At 51.9% G+C, this 20,598-nt stretch overlaps 1 protein-coding gene across 1 annotated transcript in view; it reads left to right on the forward strand.

The window, feature by feature from the left end:
- Positions 1 to 667: 667 nt before the first annotated feature.
- Positions 668 to 20,598, forward strand: part of ARHGAP39 (Rho GTPase activating protein 39) — a 49,309-nt gene continuing 29,378 nt past the window's right edge. The window contains exons 1-2 of the mRNA XM_007956057.2: positions 668 to 747; positions 14,478 to 14,912. Of these exons, the coding sequence (XP_007954248.1) occupies positions 668 to 747; positions 14,478 to 14,912 (515 nt within the window). The remainder of the gene's footprint in view (positions 748 to 14,477; positions 14,913 to 20,598) is intronic.

Consider the following 20,598-nt stretch of genomic DNA (forward strand, 5'->3'; position numbering starts at 1 on the left):
TTTAACTGCACACACCTGTGACTATTGCGCCTCGTGCACAAGACCACCTGGGGCTGTGCGCACCCCCAGCTGCTGCACTACATACTCTGTTTATTTGTCTGGTCCCAGAATCACCAGCACGTGAGGGACTTTCCCTACACTAGAGCCGAGGGTCCCAAGGCTCGGGCATGACTCAGGCTGCTTGCTTTGGGGCAGCAGGACCCCACATCCCCACACTGCCATCCTTGCCCTATGCAGAGGTGGTGTGGCAGGCCACCCTTCCCAGGCCAGGCAAGTGGGTCTGTGAGTATCTTGGATTTATGCGGGGGCTGCAGCTGCTGCTGGGAAGCTGGGCGAGCAGGTTCTCCCAGCCACACTGAAGGCTCCTGGTGGAGCCAAGCAGTGAGTCAGGGGCTTGGCACACATAGGACCTTTGGGTGCATGGCCTGGCCAGGAGGCCTTTTTCCTTCACGGCATTTGGCTGGTGAGGACAGGAATTGATGAGTCCCTAAAATCCAGAGGTGCAGTGAGCCGTTTTCGGGGCTTTCCTGCCTCTGACCCGCTGGAGCTCACAGGTTTCTCCTCTTTCCAGCACAGCATGCCCCCATCTAAGGCTGCAGGTACTCCGATGCACTGCTGAGGTCCATGTGTCCATCCAGCCACCTTACTTCTGAGGCAGCAGACTGCGATGTCCCAGACACAGGACTACGAATGCAGGAGCCATCATGCCGACACACAGGAGCCCAGAGTTTCTGGGCCGAGCACAAGGTAAGGCACAGCACCGCTTCCTCACAGAGGTGCTGCCACTCGGGCCTTGCGGAGGGCTTCTCCCGTCCAGGGGTCTTAGGTTCTCCTCTTCCTGTCCAGGGTCTCGAGGTAGACTTGGTCTTGAGTGGTGACTCCCATTTGGCAGGGGGTGGTCTTGGTGGACTCCCGTCTAGTTCTTGGGCAGTGACTCCCATCTGGCAGGGAGTAGTCTTGGGTGGACTCCTATCTGGAAGGGTGCTCCTGGAAAGGACTCCATCTAGGGCTCTTGGAGATGACTCTCGTCTCGGGTAGAGGGTCTCGGGTGCATCACCGCCCAGGGCTGCAGCACCCTTTCTCAGAGAGTGTTTCTGAAATTGGTGGTTCTGTACCCTGGTGCACACTGCTCCGGAGCCACCCACCTCTGTTGCCTTCCCCCTCCCCGCCTTAGCCATGGCAAAGCTGGCGGCAGTAACCCTTTTCTTGTGTCTAATTTTCAGCCTTTTATTGGGAAGTAATTCTACCTTGCAAAAAAGTTGCAAGAACAGGAGTGGCCCAGGGAATGTGCAAACTCCCACCCAGACCACCACTGAGACTTTAGTGACGGTTTGCTCCTGACCACTCAGACCTTCTCAGCAACACCCAACTCCACATTCTTTGGGGCAGCTCAACCCCATGTTCCTCGAGGCGAGTCTCCTTGCAGTGTTGTTGCACAGCTGAGTGACTGCTGTCACTTTCCATGAGCCCTGGGTCGGCCCACCCCTCGCCCCTCACCCGACATGCCGTCCCACAGATGCCACCTGGGTCAGTTCCTGTCTTTGCTGCTGCTACTCTAGCCTTTTGTAACCTGCAGGATTCCCAGTGCCTTCTTAGTCTTTTGTGATGTTGACGTGTTGCAATAATGGTAACATTTCTGAGCTGGTTCCTCTTGGAGGCCTTACCTTTAGTCTCCCAGCCTAGTGTTCAGCGATCCCTCTGCTGTAGCCTCACTGTGTGCCTCTCACCATCTGCCAGTCCTGTGTGGGTCCCGCACCTATTCTCATGGGTCCTTCACAGACGTCCGTGGGTTCCGCATGTGCCCGGGAGTCCTGCACCCATGCCCATGGATCTCATGCACATACCTGTGGGTCTCGCACCTGCTCCCACGGGTCCCACACCTGCTCCCGTAGGTCTTGCACATGCCATTGGGTCCTGCTTACACGACTGTGAATCCTGCACACACCATGGGTCCTGTGCACACACCTCTTGGTCCCGCTTACATGCTTGTGGTGTTGCACATGCTTGTGGGTCCCACACACACGCCTGTGGGTGTCACACATGCACCCGTGGGTCCCACACCTGCTCTCATGGGCCCCACATGCACGCCTGTGGGTCTTGCACATGCCTGTAGTTCCTACACACACACCTGTGGGTCTCACATACATCTTGCTCCTCATCAGACATGATGATCAGTGTTTCTCACACTGTCCGGTGTGTATTGGGATGGCCCTGCCCTCCCAACATCGTGTTACACGTATGTTACAACAACCCAGAGACGGGGAAGAGGAGAGCCCTGTGCTTGTCCCTCAGGCATCATTTGCTCTCAGTGTGGACACGTTCATGCCTTTTTGCTGTGAGTGGGCTGTCCTGGTGCTCAGACTGTTCCATCACATCGTCCCAGGTGGGGCCAGGGAGAGCCTGCAGCTGGTGCCAGGGGCTGTGTTGTGTCCCCGTCATCTTAGGACACGAGTTGCTGTGCCTCATCCTGTCCTGTCCCCGAACCTGCTTCCTTTTAGGGAGCGGATGCTAGAGAGCAAGGGCTGGGCTGATGTGCTCACCCACATGCCTCGCACACAGCTGGCCCTTTCAGCAGGTGGGAGGAGAACAGGTATGCCTGCATCTATATGCATGTGCACACACAGTCCATGTACAAGCCAACATACGTATGCACACCCACACCCTGACCCATGTCCTCTTGCCTTCTTGCCTTCCATGTGTTCATGTGCTTCTTCCTTGGGGTGAACCCAGGTTTGCTCACGTGTTCATCTGATGACATGTCAGATGGTTTCAGAACACTTTGCCCATCTCACTACAGGGGTCCTGCACACGGCATCCCTTCCCAAGCATTGCTCAGGGTCTGTCTGCGTTCCTCCAGCGGGGGGACCCAGGCTCTCAAGTCCTGTGTCCCTAAGTTATTTGGATTAGTTATTTTTCCCTTTTTGTGGTTATGATGTTCATTGAAATATAATTGGACAACAGTGGCAAAAAGAAATTATAAAAAAGAGCAGCTGCCAAGGCTGCGTGTGTACAGCCAAACACCTAATGGAGGTTGGTTGCTTGGTTTGGAGGTTTAGGGTCATCGTTGTTTCATGGGACATCCCAGTTAATTGGCCTAATAACAGTGTTTGTGTTTCTGGTCCCTCTCCTAGTTGGTTGCATGGTGACTGGGCTCGTCAAAGCTTGCAAGAAGCCACCCAAAGTACAATTAGTCTCTGCCTAGAGCAACAGGGGAAGGGGAGTCAGGAATCGGAGGAGAATATGGGCTGTGTGGCTAATGGTCCCCATGAACAACTGCCTCCTGCCTTGAGACCAGAACTGGATGATTCCTGATTACCATCACTGAACTTTTTGATCAGGGATTCCATGCGGGAATCTTGTTCAAAAGGGGGAAAGTGTAAACAATTTAAAATTCGCATGGACTCCAGACTTTCTGGACCCATGGGGGTTGGATGAAGCCCTGAAACTATTGCCCTGAGGTAATCTTTAAGCCTTCAACCAAAAATACCCCCTGGAGTCTTCTTCAAACCAAGCAGTAGTTTAGCTTAACTAGCAAAGAAAGTCTGCCTTGAGTACCGTGCTCTTACACGACTGTCTGTACAGGATCACAGTGACAACAGCAACTCCGAAGTTAGGTGGGAACCTGAGGGGTGTGAGTTTATGTTCATGGGGGAGGAGCAACTGAGAAGAGGAGGGGGAGCTGGTTGGCCAACTCAAAGACTGTCATCTGTGTTCCTGAATTGTATACGTGGAAACTGGCGAATTGGTGCATGTTGTACTAGGAATCGCCAGCCACGGCAAAGAAAAGAGAGAGAGAGGAGAGGAAGAGATGACTGCTGGGTTGAGTTTGGGTTGTTTCCCTCTCCCTTCATCTTCAGTGATTCAATTTTGGGTTTTTTAAAAATACGTAGTGCATTAGCTTCCAAAGATCAACCAAACCCAAACTAAACTCACTGCTGAGTCGATTCTAACTCATAGTGACCCCCATTGGGTTTCTGAGGCGCTAAATCTTTACGGAAGTAGATTGCCCGATCTTCCTTCCACAGAGCAGCTGGTGGGTTTGAACTGCCAGCCTTCTGGTTAGCAGTCAAATGCCTTAGGATGTACAAAATGGTTTATTCCAAGAAGGGTCCCTCTTTCCTGTGTGCATCCATCCTCCCCCTGCCCACCTCTTGCAGGTACCCAGTTCTCCTGTCCTCATGCTCCTCTCCTGTGTTTCTGTTTATTAAACAAACTGATGGGTAGACTTTTCTGGTGAAATGAGTTCCTTTCTATGGCCTTTTGCCTTGGTTCTGTGAAAAAGGGAGAAAAAGAAAACAGCTTGCAAGAGACTTCCCCTAGCCTCTGGGGAATGGTTACAGCTGCCCTGGTCCTTAGGAAAAGCTTGTCACTTTTGTTCAGGGAAGAAGCCAGTCCCTGCAGGCAGAAAATGTCCATTATCATGCAGATGAATGGAGCCACTTGTGAGAGAATTGGTCAGTTTAGTCTGGTGATGGGATTGGTCAGTCTGCTATGTAAATAGAGTGCATAAAGTCTCCAATAGAATTGAGCCATTTGCCTGTATCAGCAGCCATGCCCTAGAGAATGAGGGGTGACATCACTGACACCAAGAGCAGCCTGGAGTGCAGGGTGTCCTTTGGACCCTCGACCTCCTGCTGAGAATGTCCTAGACCCAGGAAACAGAGCTGTAACGCTGGCGACAGCACGAGGCACCATCTGAGCCACAGAGAAACGGGGGCAGCCAAACTCGGAGACTGGTGCTAGGCAGTGTGGTGAGCTTCTGGACCCACAGGGCAAGACGGCTGCAATGGGCTTGCCACCTCAACAAGAGAGAGCTGGGCACCTCCAGGCAGGAGCCTTGCTGGCAGAGTACGGTGTCTCCAGGGGCTAAAGGAGCTATAACACTTGTCCCAGCAGGGTGGGGGCCCGACAGGAGGCCTGTCTTGAGGGGCCGTGTGCTGCTGAGCGAGCGAGCTGCCCTGTACTACAGAGGGGCGATGTGTGCTTTCCACTTTGGGAAGGCCTTCCAGACTTGGCTCATGTGCCTCCTGACATTGACACCGTTACTTCCAGGTTAATCCTAATCCTAATCAACCCCGTAATCATAAATGTGATCTGTGATTTCTCTGTGGCCATTGCAACGGATTATTGAACTCAGCAGAGAAGTACAGTGCCATGGGAGGGGTGGCTAGCAACAGAACTGGTAAAAAGGCTGAAGAGTGGTGGTGTCAGACCTCCATCTCACAGGGCTCGGCCTTGGGCTGGTCCTGAGGCTGATTCTGATTCTCCTTGACGTTAGATGAGGCCTGACCCCACCACCACCACAGCGTTACAACTTTGACTCCCCATCCCCGCACCTGTCCTCTGGCATGCAGTTGCCCTTTCTGTTTAGTTGTGTCTCTGGGTGATTGTGGTCTGTGTGTGAGGGTCTGCTCATCCGTGTGTGTGCGGGGGGGTCTTCTCATCTGTGTCTAAGGTCTCCTCGGCCTTCCCTGAGGCTTCCTCACCCTTGGGTGTCCCTGCCAACCTGGGTTGGACCGTGGGGTCCTCTCCAGCATCTGCCGTTACAGCCAGGCTGCAGCAATAGCATCAAGTGCGTCTGTTTCTGTGGAGGTGCTTCTTCAGGGTGATGCTGAGGAGGGACCAAGAGAGGGTGGTCTGGTCTGGGCAGAAGCAAGCATTTGCCTCAGGTGGCAGGTGGAATGGGACATCTCTTCCTTAATTCGAGGGCTGTGTTCCTAGCTCATATTGTGAATGGTCTGTTTCTGTTGTGTTTTGCTCATTTATGTGGAGTAGTTTGATCTTGCTTAGTTTGTATGTTAAGGGTATCAGCCCTGTGGCTGTAACTTATCTTGTAAATGTTATCACTACATGCATCCAGAAAGTCAAAAGACTTGACTTAGGTATTTCTGCCTTGCAAAATATTTACATTTTCTCATACTCACATTTACCCATTTTTTCTTCTCGTTCGTCTGGACTCTCGGTCTTCTTGTGATCTTCTCCCCCGTCCACGGAGGCAAGAACACACCAGGCTGTGTAAAGCACAGACTACCGATCTGTGTGTGCAGTGGCAGGTGGGATCCAAAGAGACAGCCAGTTGTCCCAGCACTTTTGTTGAGAAGCCTGCCTTGCCTTGATTGTCCCCTGGTCTTGTCCCTGATTTCTGTCACGGGTCTCTTTCTGGCCTGTCTGTGCACGTGGCTGCTCCTCTTACGGAGAGGTTCGGCAGTGGATATTCTGGTAGGATGGCCCCATGAGAGCTGCTTCCTAGCTTATCCTCAGCTCTCTTGCCTGCTGACTCTCCCGTATGGGCCCATGTATTGTAACTGCACAGAGCGTCCCTGGCAGAGCACACTGCAGCCTTGCCGACTCCCATGACAGACAACAGACACGTGGGCTGTGTTCCGAGTTGCTGACAGGCGGCACTGCTGAGGACACGTGGCCGTTGCTACTGCACGTGGACCTGGACACCGCCCTGCTACTCCCACAGCCATCTGGCCAGCTCTGCCGGCCATGGTGTGCCTGCGTGGCCAGTGGTGGTCTCTGGTACTGTGTCTGTCCCATGTCCTGGCCACTCGGGGTGAACGCATTGCTGTGAACTCTGGGCACGGCTGCTTGGCAGTGTTGCTGACTTTTTCTCAGCCTGTGCTCGGATTTTCTGTCTTTGGAGTTTTTTGATGAACAAAAATGTTAGGATTTAATGTAATCAATCTTCCATCTTCACTTTATGATGTTATGTCTTTTGTATCTTATTTAAGAAATCCTTCCCTAAAATGACGTCTTGGAGCTCTCCGTATATTTTCTTGCAAAAGTTTTAAGGTCTTTCCTCTCCATGTGTGTCTCAAGTTGACCCGAGAGGTGTTAGTGGGGGGTGTTCCTCTTTGGGTGTGTCACAGGGCAGCATCAGTCCCAGCCACCCATGACATCTCTCCTCCCTGAGTGGAAGGTCTACCTGTCCAAGCCAGGCAGCTCCTTTGAGCTCCTCAGCTTCCAGTCTTGCTGGCTGGTCACAGAGGTCCCCACCCCAGCCCTCTTCAACGATTTCATCACTATTCTCTGCTCTACTATGTAAGTGATAGAATTAGCTTGTCGGGGAATCCCTCCCCCAGAGCAAGTGTCCTGTTGGGATTTTGTCAAGAGGAAGGTGCTCTGATAAAGCCTGGTGAGACTCCCAAGACTATGGCCCCTGGTCACCCTTCAGGCCTGGAACTGAACTCACTCCCGTGGCTTCCAGCCAAACGACAGACAGGCATATGGAGTGAATATTTACACCAGGTAGGTGCACTTCTTAGAACGATCAACTGTGGGAGGTCAGAGGTGCAGTATTTGTACAGGAAGAGGGCTCAGAGGGCAGGAATGCACAGGAAAGGAGGGCACAGGGAGAAGGTAAGCACAGGGAGGGAGTGGGAAGAGAGCTGTTGCATTGTGGGGATTGCAGTCAATGGTGTGAAACAAAGTGTGTATGAACTGTTGAATGGAAATGAGTTTGCTCTGTAAACTTTCACCCAAATCACAAATTAAAAAAAGAAGAGGAAGCTACTGTGGGATGACGGGAGTCACAGGGCGGCAGGAGCCCGGCCCACTGGAGCCTCCTCTCCTCTCCCATCTCTGTTGCACTTTCACTCCTGCCAGAGTTGTCCCTTTGCCTCCTCTCCACTTCCTGTCCTCCTGCTGAGTATCTTTGGTGTTTCCCTCACAGCCCCCACCACCCATCCATCTTGTTCCCTTGTCTGATGTTGTCTGCCAGCGAGAGTGACACTATCAGGGAGGGGGTTCTCAGACACTGTATACGAGGTCACTGTCTGTGACTGTGTCCACGTTTGGCTCAGACACCAGCCTGGCAGAGCCCAGCCTAAGGCGTCAGTGCCCCAGTGCCCTGCTGGCTGTTCTCCCTTCTATGGATACTGGTGTGTGTTGACCATGGTCAAGGTGCCACTGTCACTCAGGCACAGAGAACAGGTCTGCTCGGGACTAAGATGGTTTGGTGGTGGATCCTCAGTACTACAGCCTGGAGGAGAGACACATCTGCACCTACCAATTTCTCCACATCCTCATCAGCACTTGTTGTTCTTTGACTTTTTGATTCTAGCCAGCTTCGTGGGTGTGGGTGGGAGGCAGTATCTCGGGCTTGTGGTTTGCATCTTCCTGACAACTAATGGCCTTAGCACCTGGTCATGTGCTCATTTCTACATCATCTTTGAAGTAATGTCTTTTCAGACCCTTTGCCCGTGTTAAATGTGAGAGTTCTTTATTCTGAAAGTGACTTGCAGATGCTTTCTGCCAGCCTGTGTGGGTGGTCCACTTACTTTCTTGATGGCCCCTTCAGAGCAAAGTCTAATGAAGCTCCTTGTGCTGTGGTCTCTTGTGCATTAGGGATCAGATCCAAGCAGCCATTGCTGACTCTCAGGTCTTGAAGATTTAGCCCTATGTTTTTGTCTAAGAGTTTTAGGGTTTTAACTCTTACATTTGGGTCTTTGATCCATTTTGACTTAATTTGTGTGTATGGTGTGAGGTGTAGGGGTCCAACTTTGTTCTTCTTCACATAGAGATCCAGTTGTCCAGAGTCATTTGTTAAAAAGATACCCTTTCCCCATCGAATGGTCTTGGCACCCTAGTTGTAAGAAACTTGAGAGCAGGAAGTGTGTTTTTTCACTCTTTTGTCCCTAAACCAGTGTCATCAAGTTGATTCTGATACATAGCAACCCTATAGACATAGTAGAACTGTCCCATAGGGTTTCTAAGGCTGTACTCTTTATGGAAGCAGAGTACCTCATCTTTATTCTGTGGAACGGCTGATGGGTTTGAACTGCCAACCTTTTGGCTAGCAGCCAAATGCTTTAATCACTGTGCCACCAGAGCTGCTGCTATATCTTGTGTCCCTAGCACCTGACAAATTCCCTGGCACATACTTGGCACTCAAAAATGCATTCAAGAAATAGTTATTTGAATACTGGCTGCAGATAACATCTCAAAGAAACAGGAGGATAGATAGAATCCTTTTGCACTGGCTTTAGTATATTCCAAGTGCTGGCACCTTGGAGAAAGCTGAGGAGGGTCTGTCCTCTGCCCACTCCTTAAGGGTCAGCGTGAGCAGTCTGGGCTGTCCGCCAGTGCCCCCAGATGTGGGAAGGCTCCTGCCTCCCACCTTGTTGCCCAATGGCTGTTTTTCTTCCCCTTCTCATTTCAAACACTGTTGCCACATAGTCCCCAAACACAGCCCTGTCTGTAGTACTTATGCCTGAGCCCTGTCCTGGTGGTAGAGCCACAAGGGCCAACCCCAAACTGCTGCATGACCTTGTCCCCAAACCAACAGTTGCTGTGGCTTCTCAGCCACACCTGTGCCTGGTCTGTGCACCTGCACACCCCTGGCCTAGAAGAATCATAGCTGCCAGGGACCGAGGACGAGGAACGGCAGGACTCCAACTGGGAGGTGAGGACCTGTTGTTGCTCTCACCACAATGTGCCCTCCCACTGTGCCATGAGCTGAGTGAAGAACCAACTGCCCGCTGCTGCAGGTGCCAGAGACATGGAGGCCCCAATGGCAGCCACTGAGTGTGCCCATCTCTCTGTCAGAGGCCTAGCTCCAAGGTTGGGTATGTCCTCTCTACCCTCTAGAGCCCTTGCTGTGGCCACTCCATGCCCCACGTTCCTCTCTGTGCTGGGATCCCGGGGGGTTCTTAGGACAATGCAGTGCCCCAGGAAGCAGCTAGACATTCTTAACAGCTGGTGTCCTGCCTGCTCCCACATGAGAATGCTCTGCAGTGGCACAAACAGCTGCTTTTGGTGGAGAGGAGTTATCATCCTTGGATTCAGTTGCAGTATATTTTAAGCAAAATTGAGAATTGGTGCTTATTAGGCTCAGGGTGTTCATTGCTTTCTGTACATTCAGATGCGTTGGCCTGGCTCCTAGTTCAACGGGCTGTCACAGAGCTGCGTGCAGCGTGCCCAGGCTGGTGGGTACAGGAGGCAAGTGGTTGCTCCTTGCGAGCCATGAGTGGTGTGGGCTTGTGGGAGGGTGCCCAGGTGGCAGCCGGCTCCAGGGGTGACCACCTCATGCCTTGCAGAGCTTGGTAACTGTGCTGCCCAAGGCAGCCCTCAGGCATCTCCACATCATCAGGCCCACAGGGGATGGGGCACTTGCTGAATACCCCGAGTTTAGTCACGGACAATCCTGGTGCTCAGCCCCGCCTCTCGGGGAGAGTCTGCATTGCCAGGGGACTGTGCGTCTTCGGTGGCTGCTCAGCTCATCCTGCCTCTCCATGGTCTGTGCACTGTTATACCCCAGGCTCCATGGCCTGTCCCTCGAGCTGCCAGCACCTCATGGACACCTGCCTGGCCATGTAGTTCTGACACTGATTCTCTGAGGGGGGTCATCAGCATCATGGGATGGCAGAGTGATGTGATGAGATGGGATGACAGGGTGACTGATGGGTTGATATGAGGTGGCAGAGTGGGGGCTTGGGGGTGTAATCACTTTCATCAATGTGGGGAGAGGGTGCTCCAGCCGCCAGACTTCAGGAAAGGCACTCTATTGCATCCCTCACCAACTCCCTCCCGTGGGGGCTTGGCCACTAGGATGGCCGCTCCCTGTTCCATCCTGTCCTGCAAGGTCCAAAGCCATATCCTGCAGCCCTGTGCAGGCTACCTCCTCACCCAGTGGGTGTAGAACAGAAGTGGGGCCCCTGCCAGGGACTGAGCAGTGTTGGAACAGTGACCGGCTGAGAAGTTGGGCAGATTGTCCTTATTATACAGTTTATTGGGTATAAAATTAACATTGGAAAACACAGAGACAGCTTTTTATGTGTGTGTGTGATCTGAGTGAACGTTGACAGAGCTAATTCATTTTCCATTCAACAGTTCATACACATTTTGTTTCATGGCACTGATTGCAACCCACACAGTGTCACAGCTCTCTTCCTACTTCCTCCCTGTGGTTAACCTTTTCCCTGTGTCCTTCCGGGTTCATTCCTGCCCTCTGAGCTATCTCCCTGTGCCAATGCTGCCCTATGATATCAAATGGTTGATCATTCTAAGGCGTGGACATACTTGGTATAAATGTTCACCTTACATGCCTGTGTGTTCTTTGACTGGAAGCCACAGGGGAGTGAATTCAATTCCAGGCCTGAATGTTGACCAGGAGCCATAGTCTCAGGGGTTTCACCAGGCTCTGTTGGACCAGTAAGCCTGGTCTTTTTTTATGATTTTGAGTTTTGTTCTTCATTTTTTTCCACACTTTATCCAGTATCTACTTTGATCCCTTTCTAAGTGGTTGACAGTAATAGACAGGCACCATCATGTTCTTCTGGTCTCAGGGTCATGTAGATTGAGGTTCACATGGTCTACTAGTGTCTTGGACTAATTGTTCCCATGTGTGTTTGGTTTTCTTCATTCTTCTTTGCTCTGTATGAGAAGAGACCAAGTGTTGCATCTTAGATGGACGCTTGCAAGCTTTTAAGACCCAGGTTAGTACTCACCAAAGTAGGATGTAGAACAGTGTTTTTGGTATGTTGTGCCAATTGAGTTTGATGTCCCCCATGACCATGGTCCTGAGCCTATGGGCCCAGTGACCTATTCCCTCAGGGTGTTGGCTGTGACTAAGAAGTTGTCATTGTTTTGCCCCGTTCGCTCAATAGAGATGCACATTCTTAGAGCTTGTGGAGGCTTTTTTTTTTTTTTTTTTAAGATAAGCTTGATTTATAAAACACTTAGGTTTACAGAAAAGCTATAAAGCTAGTTATGAGGGCTCTGTAACCAGCGCTCACCCACCCCCTTAGTGAACGCCGCGGGAGGGTGGTGGACACCGCGGGAGGATGGTGCACATGTCACAGCAAATGAGCACATCGAAGCAGCAAAAGCAACTGTAGCTGGATGTGTCTGGGCTATTTTGATGTCCCCTAGACCCCTTTTCTGTCCCTGGATTCCATCCAGACACTGTGTCCCATGTCTGCTTGGGTTCCTCCTGGCTGTGACAGTTGTCACACTTCCCTTGTCTGGGATGTGGCAAGGTGATGTGACAGGGGTCTCTTTGACCTTAGCAGCTTTTTATTATGCTGTAATTCATATGACAAGGTGTTCACCCTGTGAAAGTGTGCAACTCCATATGACTGTGTTGATTCTGACTCAAAGCGCCCCCGTGGGGTAGAGTAGAACTGCCCCGTCGTGTGTCCTAGGCTGTCCTCTCAGTGGGAGCAGGTCATCAGGTCTTTCTCCTGAAGAGCCACTGGGGGTTCAAGCCACAGACCTCTTGGTTGGCCCCCTGATCATGGAAGCACTGAGCCACCAGGGCTCCTTCATGCAGCCCTTACTTACCACTGTCTAGCCTAGAACATCCTCATCACCCCAGAAAGAACCTGCATCTCCCAGGAGCCGCTCCCCACCCCCTCCCACCACTCCTGGGAACCACTCATTGTCCGGCCGGTTTGGGGATCTGCACCCTGGATATTGAGACCTGCTGGTCAGGAATTTCTAGGACACCGAGATGGGCCTTGTCTGGTGCACTTTCCATGTTTAGACTAGAGTGGTGGGTTCTCAGGACCATGGGGGTCATGCTGTGTCATCCCTGACTTACCACTGGTGCTGTTGGCCCTGGTCACCAGGTTCCTGCTGCAGCTTCTTCCCTCTCCCTCCCCTCACTGTGCCCTGAAAGGCTGTCACCCCACCCAGCCCACCCCTCAGGGCTGAGAGTGACATTCCCCTCCTCGTGAGCATGGCCACAAACGTTACCTGGGCTCTCCTGCCTGGAGATCTGTCTCCTTGTATGTGTATTTAGTCAGTCATTTCTGTCGGTATGTTCCCTCCTTCACTTGGCCCCATTTTTTGGCCAACAGCAGCCCTGCTTCTGGGCTCCAAGGGACATAAAGTGACCACTGTGCCCCCTGGGTGAACTCAGCTTCAGTAAGGAACGTGAGGCCTGGGAGCTTGTGGTAACAGTAGCAGGTGGCAGTACTGTGAGAAGCGGGATTCGTGTAGCCTGAGAGCATCACATCATGAGCTGTGTGTTGGTGACAAAAATAAGAAAGTAGTGAGGTCACTGTGGGGTGGGTAACAGGACAGACCCGTACCCCACCCGTGGCTGAGCGCCCCGTGTCACCCTGCCTGCCCTAGCCCAGAGTGCACAGCTTCCTGATGTCACACCCTGTGGTGTGTGGGGTCTGGGTAAGGGCTATTTTCATAACTTTTACACATCTGAAATTGTTTCAAACAAAATTTTAAATTTATAAATAAAAAGGCACCATGACCTGAGTGTCAAAGAGGCACAATTCAGAAAGACAGGGCTGGCTGTGGCACCCTTGGCTCACACGCTGTGCAGACCCTTCCCTGTGAGGAGTCCTCGGGCCTAGCAAGCTGATCTGATCCCCCACGTGGTGAGCGGCTCCAGTGGATCTCCTGGAACCGTGGGGTGGGCGTGTCCCTGAGGCCACAGCATGGACAGGTGTCAGCAGGGGCCCTCCCTGCAGGACATACCTTCAGGAGGCTGGGACTTCTGACTGGGCCGGGCAAATTGGGAAAGAGCAGCCAGGTGCCTGTGCAGCCCATCTGTGCCGTTGTACTGTGGGCACACACGCAGACATCCGCACCAGCCTCCTGAGCTGTCTCCGCCTCTGTCTCACCCCACGCAGCAGCCTGTAGGAGGGTCTGCACATGGCATACCCCTGGCTCGCAGGCAGGAGCAGCTGCAGGCAGAGCAGGGGCTGACAGGTGAGTTTGGACTAAGGAAAGGAATTGATGGAGGCCAAGGTGGTCACCCAGGAGTTAGGTTCTCCTGTCAGCTGATGCCTCCTTCAGTGATCAGTGATGACCTGGGGACGGGGTTGGAGGCTCCCTCTGCTCCTTTACTTCATACCCTGTCATGCTGACAAACATCATGGACATGTTGCCCATGGCCGCTGGTCCTCTGTCCTTCCCTGTCATGCAGCAGCAGCAGCAGCTACGAGCACCTCACTGCCACCCTTGCTTAGGATGCAGACTGAGGAGGACACTGCCCTAACCCTGCCATCGAAGCCTTTTCCTTGGAGTCTCTGGGAACCCATACCAACCCCTATGGGCTTGTGGAAGCTTCCACCAGCCCACAAGGGGGCCCAGAGCCTTTAGGGGCCGCTGCTGCTGGGTGGGCGCACTTCTGCACAGGGCAGGGGGGGTAGGAACACATGAAGGGTGGGGGCGGTAGTGTGTCCTGGGGCAGCACCTGGACCACCAGTTCAGTGCTGCCATGAGGGCCGGGCCTGGACGGAGCAGGGCAGAGAAGCACTGGGCAGTGGAGGGCCGCAGTCTCCCCTGAGGCCAGAGGAGGAAGGCCCAGGGGCCTCGACAAGGACCACTGCCCCCTCCAGGGCTCAGACCACTTAGGACCCAGGAATGAAGTCTAGTTTGGGCTGTTTTCTTGTTTGAAGTGACACGGCTCTTGTTCTTGAAGGTGGTGAGTGGGGGGCAGGGTCTTCAAGTGGGGCAAGGGCCTGCCTGCGGGTGCCCTCTGCTAACCCTGTCTCTGCTCCTCCCAGGCTGGAATGGGTGGAAATCATCGAGCCGCGAACCAGGGAGCGCATGTATGCCAACCTGGTCACGGGCGAGTGCGTGTGGGACCCGCCCGCTGGCGTCCGCATCAAGCGCACCAGTGAGAACCAGTGGTGGGAGCTCTTCGACCCCAACACATCACGCTTCTACTACTACAACGCCACTACCCAGCGCACCGTGTGGCACCGGCCGCAGAACTGTGACATCATCCCACTGGCCAAGCTGCAGACCCTGAAACAGAACACCGAGTCCCCCCGTGCCTCTGCTGAGAACAGCCCCGGCAGGGGCATTGCCATCAATCGTGAGGGCAGCCCCAGCGCCTCCCTGGAGCCAGAGGGCACCAGTGAGAAAGCACAGGAGCCACCGGGGCGGGTGGGCCAGCCAGCACCCCTCACGACTGCCAAGGAGGAGCATGGTGGCAGGTGAGGGGCAAGCTGGGGTGTGAGGTTGGATGAGCGTGTGGCTGTGCCCGTGCCAGCATCACTCCAGCGACTGTATGCTGGCTGTCATGGGCAGAGGTGAGAGAACTGTCCCTGGATCACGCCTACCTTCCTTGTCTGAGCAGGTCTGCTAGGTAGTGATGGGGGCACTGAAACCAGCCTGGGCCAGAGCCCTTTGCCTAGTGTGCTGTCTCTCTTCTCTGGAATGTTGTTGTGACAGCATTAGTCATGCTGGATGCTCAGACTTGGAGGAGGAGCACCAAAGAGGGTCAGGCATGTCGGGGACCTCTCTCTGCTCCCTCCTCAAGATGTGGCTGTCCTGAGTAGTTTCTCATCCCTTGTTGGGTACCTGCTGTGTACGTGCACAGCTCCGAGCCACAGGCAGCCAGGCCTAGCCCCAGAAGCCCAGCTGGGGGAGGACAGAGAAGAAGGAAATGAGACTCAGGGCGGTGCACCCCAGAGGGTGGGGGGGGGGGAAGCCAGCACCTCCTGGGGATGAAAGGCATGTGGGAGTGGATTGACTTGATTGGATTGGAGCAGAGAGTCTGAGTCAGAGATGGGGGCCTGTGACCTGGACGCACAGCAGGCACCGGGCGCAGGTTCAGGATCCACAACCACAGGAACGGGTATGCTCCTCCCATGCAGGATAGGCCTCCCACTCCCCACCCAGGATGTGGCCTCCAAGTGTTGGCAATACTGATGCGAGGTGTGGGCAGCCATTTGGTGCCACCACAGTGGTGGTGGGGCTGAGGAGACCTCAGGCAGGAAGGGCCAAGCACAGCATAGGGGCCAGGCTGTGTGGCCAACAAGGACAGCAGGGCGCCTGGATGTGGTGGGAAACCCAGGCAGCACGTGGCAGCAGCAGTACAGTTAGAAGCCTCTACCAGGAGGCAAGCGGGCACAGGACGATTCTAGGTGTTCAGTGACCCTGTGAAGGGTTAAGACGTGGGCCTCAAAACAAGCATGTGAATGTATGCAACCATGCTGGAGACCTGCCCGTGACCCCTAATGCCCTCAGCCCAGGTACAGGCTCTTGAGGGCCAAGGGACGGGTGGCTGAGCTATGTGTTGGAAGGACAGCCTGAACACACTGGGAACGTGGGGCCTTGAGCCCATGGACCGTGCACCAACATATCCAGATGCACTATGGACTATGCAGCAACACATCCAGACACACCATGGCTATGCACCAACACATCCAGACTCACCGTGGACGACTGTGCACCAACACATCCAGACGTACCACGGCTGTGCACCAACACGTCCAGACACACCATGCACAACTGTGCAACAACATATCCAGCTACACCATGGCCAAGGGCCCTGCTGCTCATGGACTGTTGGCTCTCGAACATCCTCCCCTTGGAGGCCTGCTCTCAACCCTCCTCTGTCCTGCTCTGATCTCTTGACCCTCCCGTGTCCTGCTCTGACCTCTCAACCCTCCCATGTCCTGTTCTAACCTCTCGACCCTCCCCTGTCCTGCTCTGATCTCTTGACCCTCCTGTGTCCTGCTCTGATTCTCACAAGGTATACGTTGGGGCCCTGTGCATCCACCTGTCTCTGGCATGGTGAGTGCCTAAGGGGTCATGCCTGGTACCCCTCTGTTCCCTGGCCAGTGAGCAGGAGGTGTTTCCAGGTACCATGGCTGGCTATGCTGCCCACACCTGCAGTGTTGTGGAGTGGGTTGCAGGGGGTATCTGAGAAATGAAGAGATGGGGCAGGGGCAGGGAGTGTAGGACCTGGGCAAGCCCATGTGCCAGAAAGTCCTAAAATGCCCTCCGGGGCCTCTCACAAAGACCAGGATCATCGACAGCCAGATATGTGAGGTGAAACTAAGCGGGGCCATTTCTGGGGCCCCTCACACCTGGCTGACTCTCTGGGCCTCCGTGTTTAAAAATGGGACTCCAGCACTGGTTAGGCAGGCCTCACGTGGCACCACTTCACCCAAGAAAGAGTTCATAAAAGTAAACGCAAGCTCTAAAAGAACACAGCAGACTGGGCAGAAGCACATGCAAGGTGCCCGGGAGAAAGTCTCCCTTGTGTGAGAGGAGACGTGCCTATGAGGTGTGCACACTGCCCAGAGGACGTGGCCAAGGGCAGCAGGACCATCAGTCCAACATCAGCTCTTGAGACATCTCACGTCTGCAAACGTGAGCAGAAGTGCCACCATACTGATGGAGATGGTACTGAAGCTGTTTGTAAGGCACCTGGACAGCAGGTGCTGCGGCCAGCAAGCAAGGAAAATCCATGCTCCTGAGACAAACCTAGTAAGAACTGCAGCAGGCTTGCTTTTTCTTTTTTAAAAATAAAAATTGACAACTGATTGTAAAATGTAAGTAGAAATGCAAAGGATCTAGAATAGCCAGCAGTTCTGATAAAGCAGAATAATTGCTCTGCCATGAGATCAGAAGAACTAGATAGTGCCCAGCTACCATTACTTCTCCAGAATCTTCAATCAAAAGGGGAGAAATGCAGAACAGAATTTAAAATTCTCATGGAATCCAGAGTTCTTGGAATAACTGAGACTGAATGAACCCCAACACTGTTGCCCTGAGATAATGTGTAAACCTTTAACAAAAAATATCACCTGAAGTCTTGTTTTAAACCAAACTATGATTTAGGTTAATTGATTTAAAAAAAAAAAAATGTCTGCCTTGAGCATTGCTCTTCCAAGAACTATCTATAAGAGACCAAATTGACAACACTTGAAAGCTCTTACAAAAAACTTAGGGGGCAGTGAGTTTATGTTAATAGGGGAGAAGCAGTTTGGAGAAGGAGGGTGAGAATGGTTCCACCAACTGCAGAATGTGATCACTGTCACTGAATTGTACATGTAGGGGCTGCTTAGATGTATATTCTGTGTAGATTCTCAACAACTAAAATCTTAAAAATCAGTTAGTGAGAAGAATAGACAGGACCAGAATGGCTGTCACTGGAGAAAAGCACGTGGCCCAAAGTGGACATATGGACGTGGCCAGTGAGCTGGGCAGATGCTGAGGCAGGCAGGAAAAGAGTCTTCTTAGCAGATCGTTCTGAAACAAACGAATGTTCTCCTGGATGAAAATGAACTCCCACCCCTACCTTAGTGCATACATGAAAACCAATTCAAATTGAATCGTAGATCCAATTATCTGCAAGAACCTTAGGGTTGGCTGGCAGTGGCTTAGCACACAAAAGCACTAATCAAAACACAAAAAGTTAATAAACTAGCCTTTGTCAAGATCCTAATCTGTGCTCTTCAAAAAATACTGAAAGTAAAACAGAAGACAAATAGGTGGGGAGAAAATACTCTCAAAACACATCTGACAAAGGCTTTAAATCCAGAGTATATAAACAGCTGTCACAACTCGGTAATAAGATGGACTGTCCAGTGTTAAGTGGACAAAAGGCATGTGCCCTGCAGCGGGCAAGGAGGCTGCCCATGCTGTCATCTTCAGAGGCACCTAAAGCCCATGATGGCACTGCCGCACAGCCCAACGAGGCTCATCTTAGGACTGTAGCAGAGTGGCAAGGGCCCATGGTGGCTGCAGTTTCCCATATGTTCTGGAAGGAATGGCCCTTCCAGGGGTTCGCAGTCAAATGTGGACTGGGCAAGCCCTGGAAACTGCAGTGCATCTTCCCTGGACCTCCGACCATGGTACAGACCCACTACTGGACTCCACCTATGTCTCTGTCAACTCAGCTGTTCTCCTCAGTGCCTGTGGATGCTTCGTCAGGCTGCTCAGGAGCAGACACAGAAAACAGTCATCTCAGTGATGCAGACACTCACCTCTGGGTATATACCTAAAATTGGAACTGCTGGGTCATACAGTAGTTTATAGCATAGTGAATGTGCAAAAACCTGGAGTTAGAAAACTGAAAGGGAAGAACATGCTCAGCATTTCTCAGGCTGAAAGAACTGAAGGAAAACTCAAGCCTCAAGTTGTAATATTGCAGGATTCCATGGGCACAATATCAAATGATACAGAAAGCATCAGAAGAAGGTAGAAGGAATATATAGTCACTGTACCAAAAACAATTGGTTGATGTTCAGCCATTTCCAGAGGTAGCTTATGACCAAAAACCAGTGGTATTGAAGGAAGAAGTCCTAGCTTCACTGAAGGCACTGGTGACAAACAAGGTTCTAGAAATTGACGGAATACCCATTGAAATGTTTCAACAAATGGATGCTGTGCTGGAGGCACTCACTCGTCTATGCCAAGAAATTTGAAAGACAGCTACCTGGCCAACTGACTGGAAGAGATCCATATTTATACCCATTCCAAAGAAAGGTGATCAGCAGAATGTAGAAATTCTCAAACAGTATCATTAATATCACACACAAGTAGAATTTTGCTGAAAATAATTAAAAATTCAGTACATCAAAAGGGAACTGCCAGAAATTCAAGCTGGATTCAGAAGAGGATATGGAACGAAGGCTATCATTGCTGATGTCAGATGGATTTTGGCTGAAATCAAAGAAAACCACAAAGATGTTTACTTGTCTTTTATTGACTATGCAAAAACATTCAGCTGTGTGGATCATAACAAATTATGGATAACATTGAGAAGAATGGAAATTCCAGGACACTTAATTGTGATCATGAAAGTGCACATAGACCAGGAGCCTGTCATTCAGACAGAACAAAGGGATACTGTATGGTTTAAAATCAAGAAGGGAGTGCATCAGGGTTGTGTCCTTTCACCATACTTACTCAATCTGGATGGAGCGAGGAAGCAGAGGCAGGGATCCAGGTAAGACCAGGGACCCAGGCCACATCCCTCCCGAGCGACAGGAAAGCAGAGTAAAAAGCCGGGGGCAGGGGGACCAGGACAGAGCGAGGAAGCAGAGGCAGGGATCCAGGTAAGGCCGGGGTCCCAGGCCATGGCCCTCCCAAGCAGCAGGAAAGAGGCAGGGATCTGTGTGTGGGGAGGGTGGAGAGGTTTTGAGGACCTGAGGGAGACAAACCTGTCTGTCAGTTGTCCTACTGTGGTGGCATGTTGCTGTGAGGCTTGAGGCTGTGCCACCGGTGTCTCAAACCCAGTAAGGTTGCATATGTGCACAGGTTTCAACAGCTTACAGACTGAGACAGACTAGGAAGAAGGAAGAGGTCATCCACTTCTCAAAGAATTGGCCAGGGAAAACCTTATAAACAGCAGAGAAACACTGTCTGATACATTACTATGCAGCTTTATGAATAGCCTGGAAATATTGTCCAATATAGTGCAGGAGGATAAGCGACTTAGGTCAGAAGTCTCTCAAAATAAGACCCAGAAAGAGCTGCATCATCAGAGTAGAACCAGCCTTAATGATTTGGATGAGGTAGCGCTTTCGAGACCTCCATTTGCCGACGTGGCACGACTCAAATTGAGAAACAGCTGCAAACATCCATTAATAATTAGAACATGGAATGTATGAAGCATGAATCTAGGAAAATTGTAAGTTGTCAGAAATGAAATGGAGCACATAAAGATTGATATCCTAGGCATTAGTGAGCTGAAATGGACTGGTTTTAGCCATTTTGAATCAGACCACCATGTGGTCTGCTTTGCCAGAAATGACAATTTGGAGAGGAATCGCATGGCATTCATCATGACAAAGGATATTTCAAGATCTGTCCTGAAGTACAATGCTGTCAGTGATAGAATAATATCCATACGCCTACAAGGAAGACTAGTTAATATGACTA

Source organism: Orycteropus afer, unplaced genomic scaffold (assembly GCF_000298275.1).
Source record: "Orycteropus afer afer isolate SDZICR_OR568_19922 unplaced genomic scaffold, OryAfe1.0 scaffold00574, whole genome shotgun sequence".
Taxonomy (NCBI): domain Eukaryota; kingdom Metazoa; phylum Chordata; class Mammalia; order Tubulidentata; family Orycteropodidae; genus Orycteropus; species Orycteropus afer.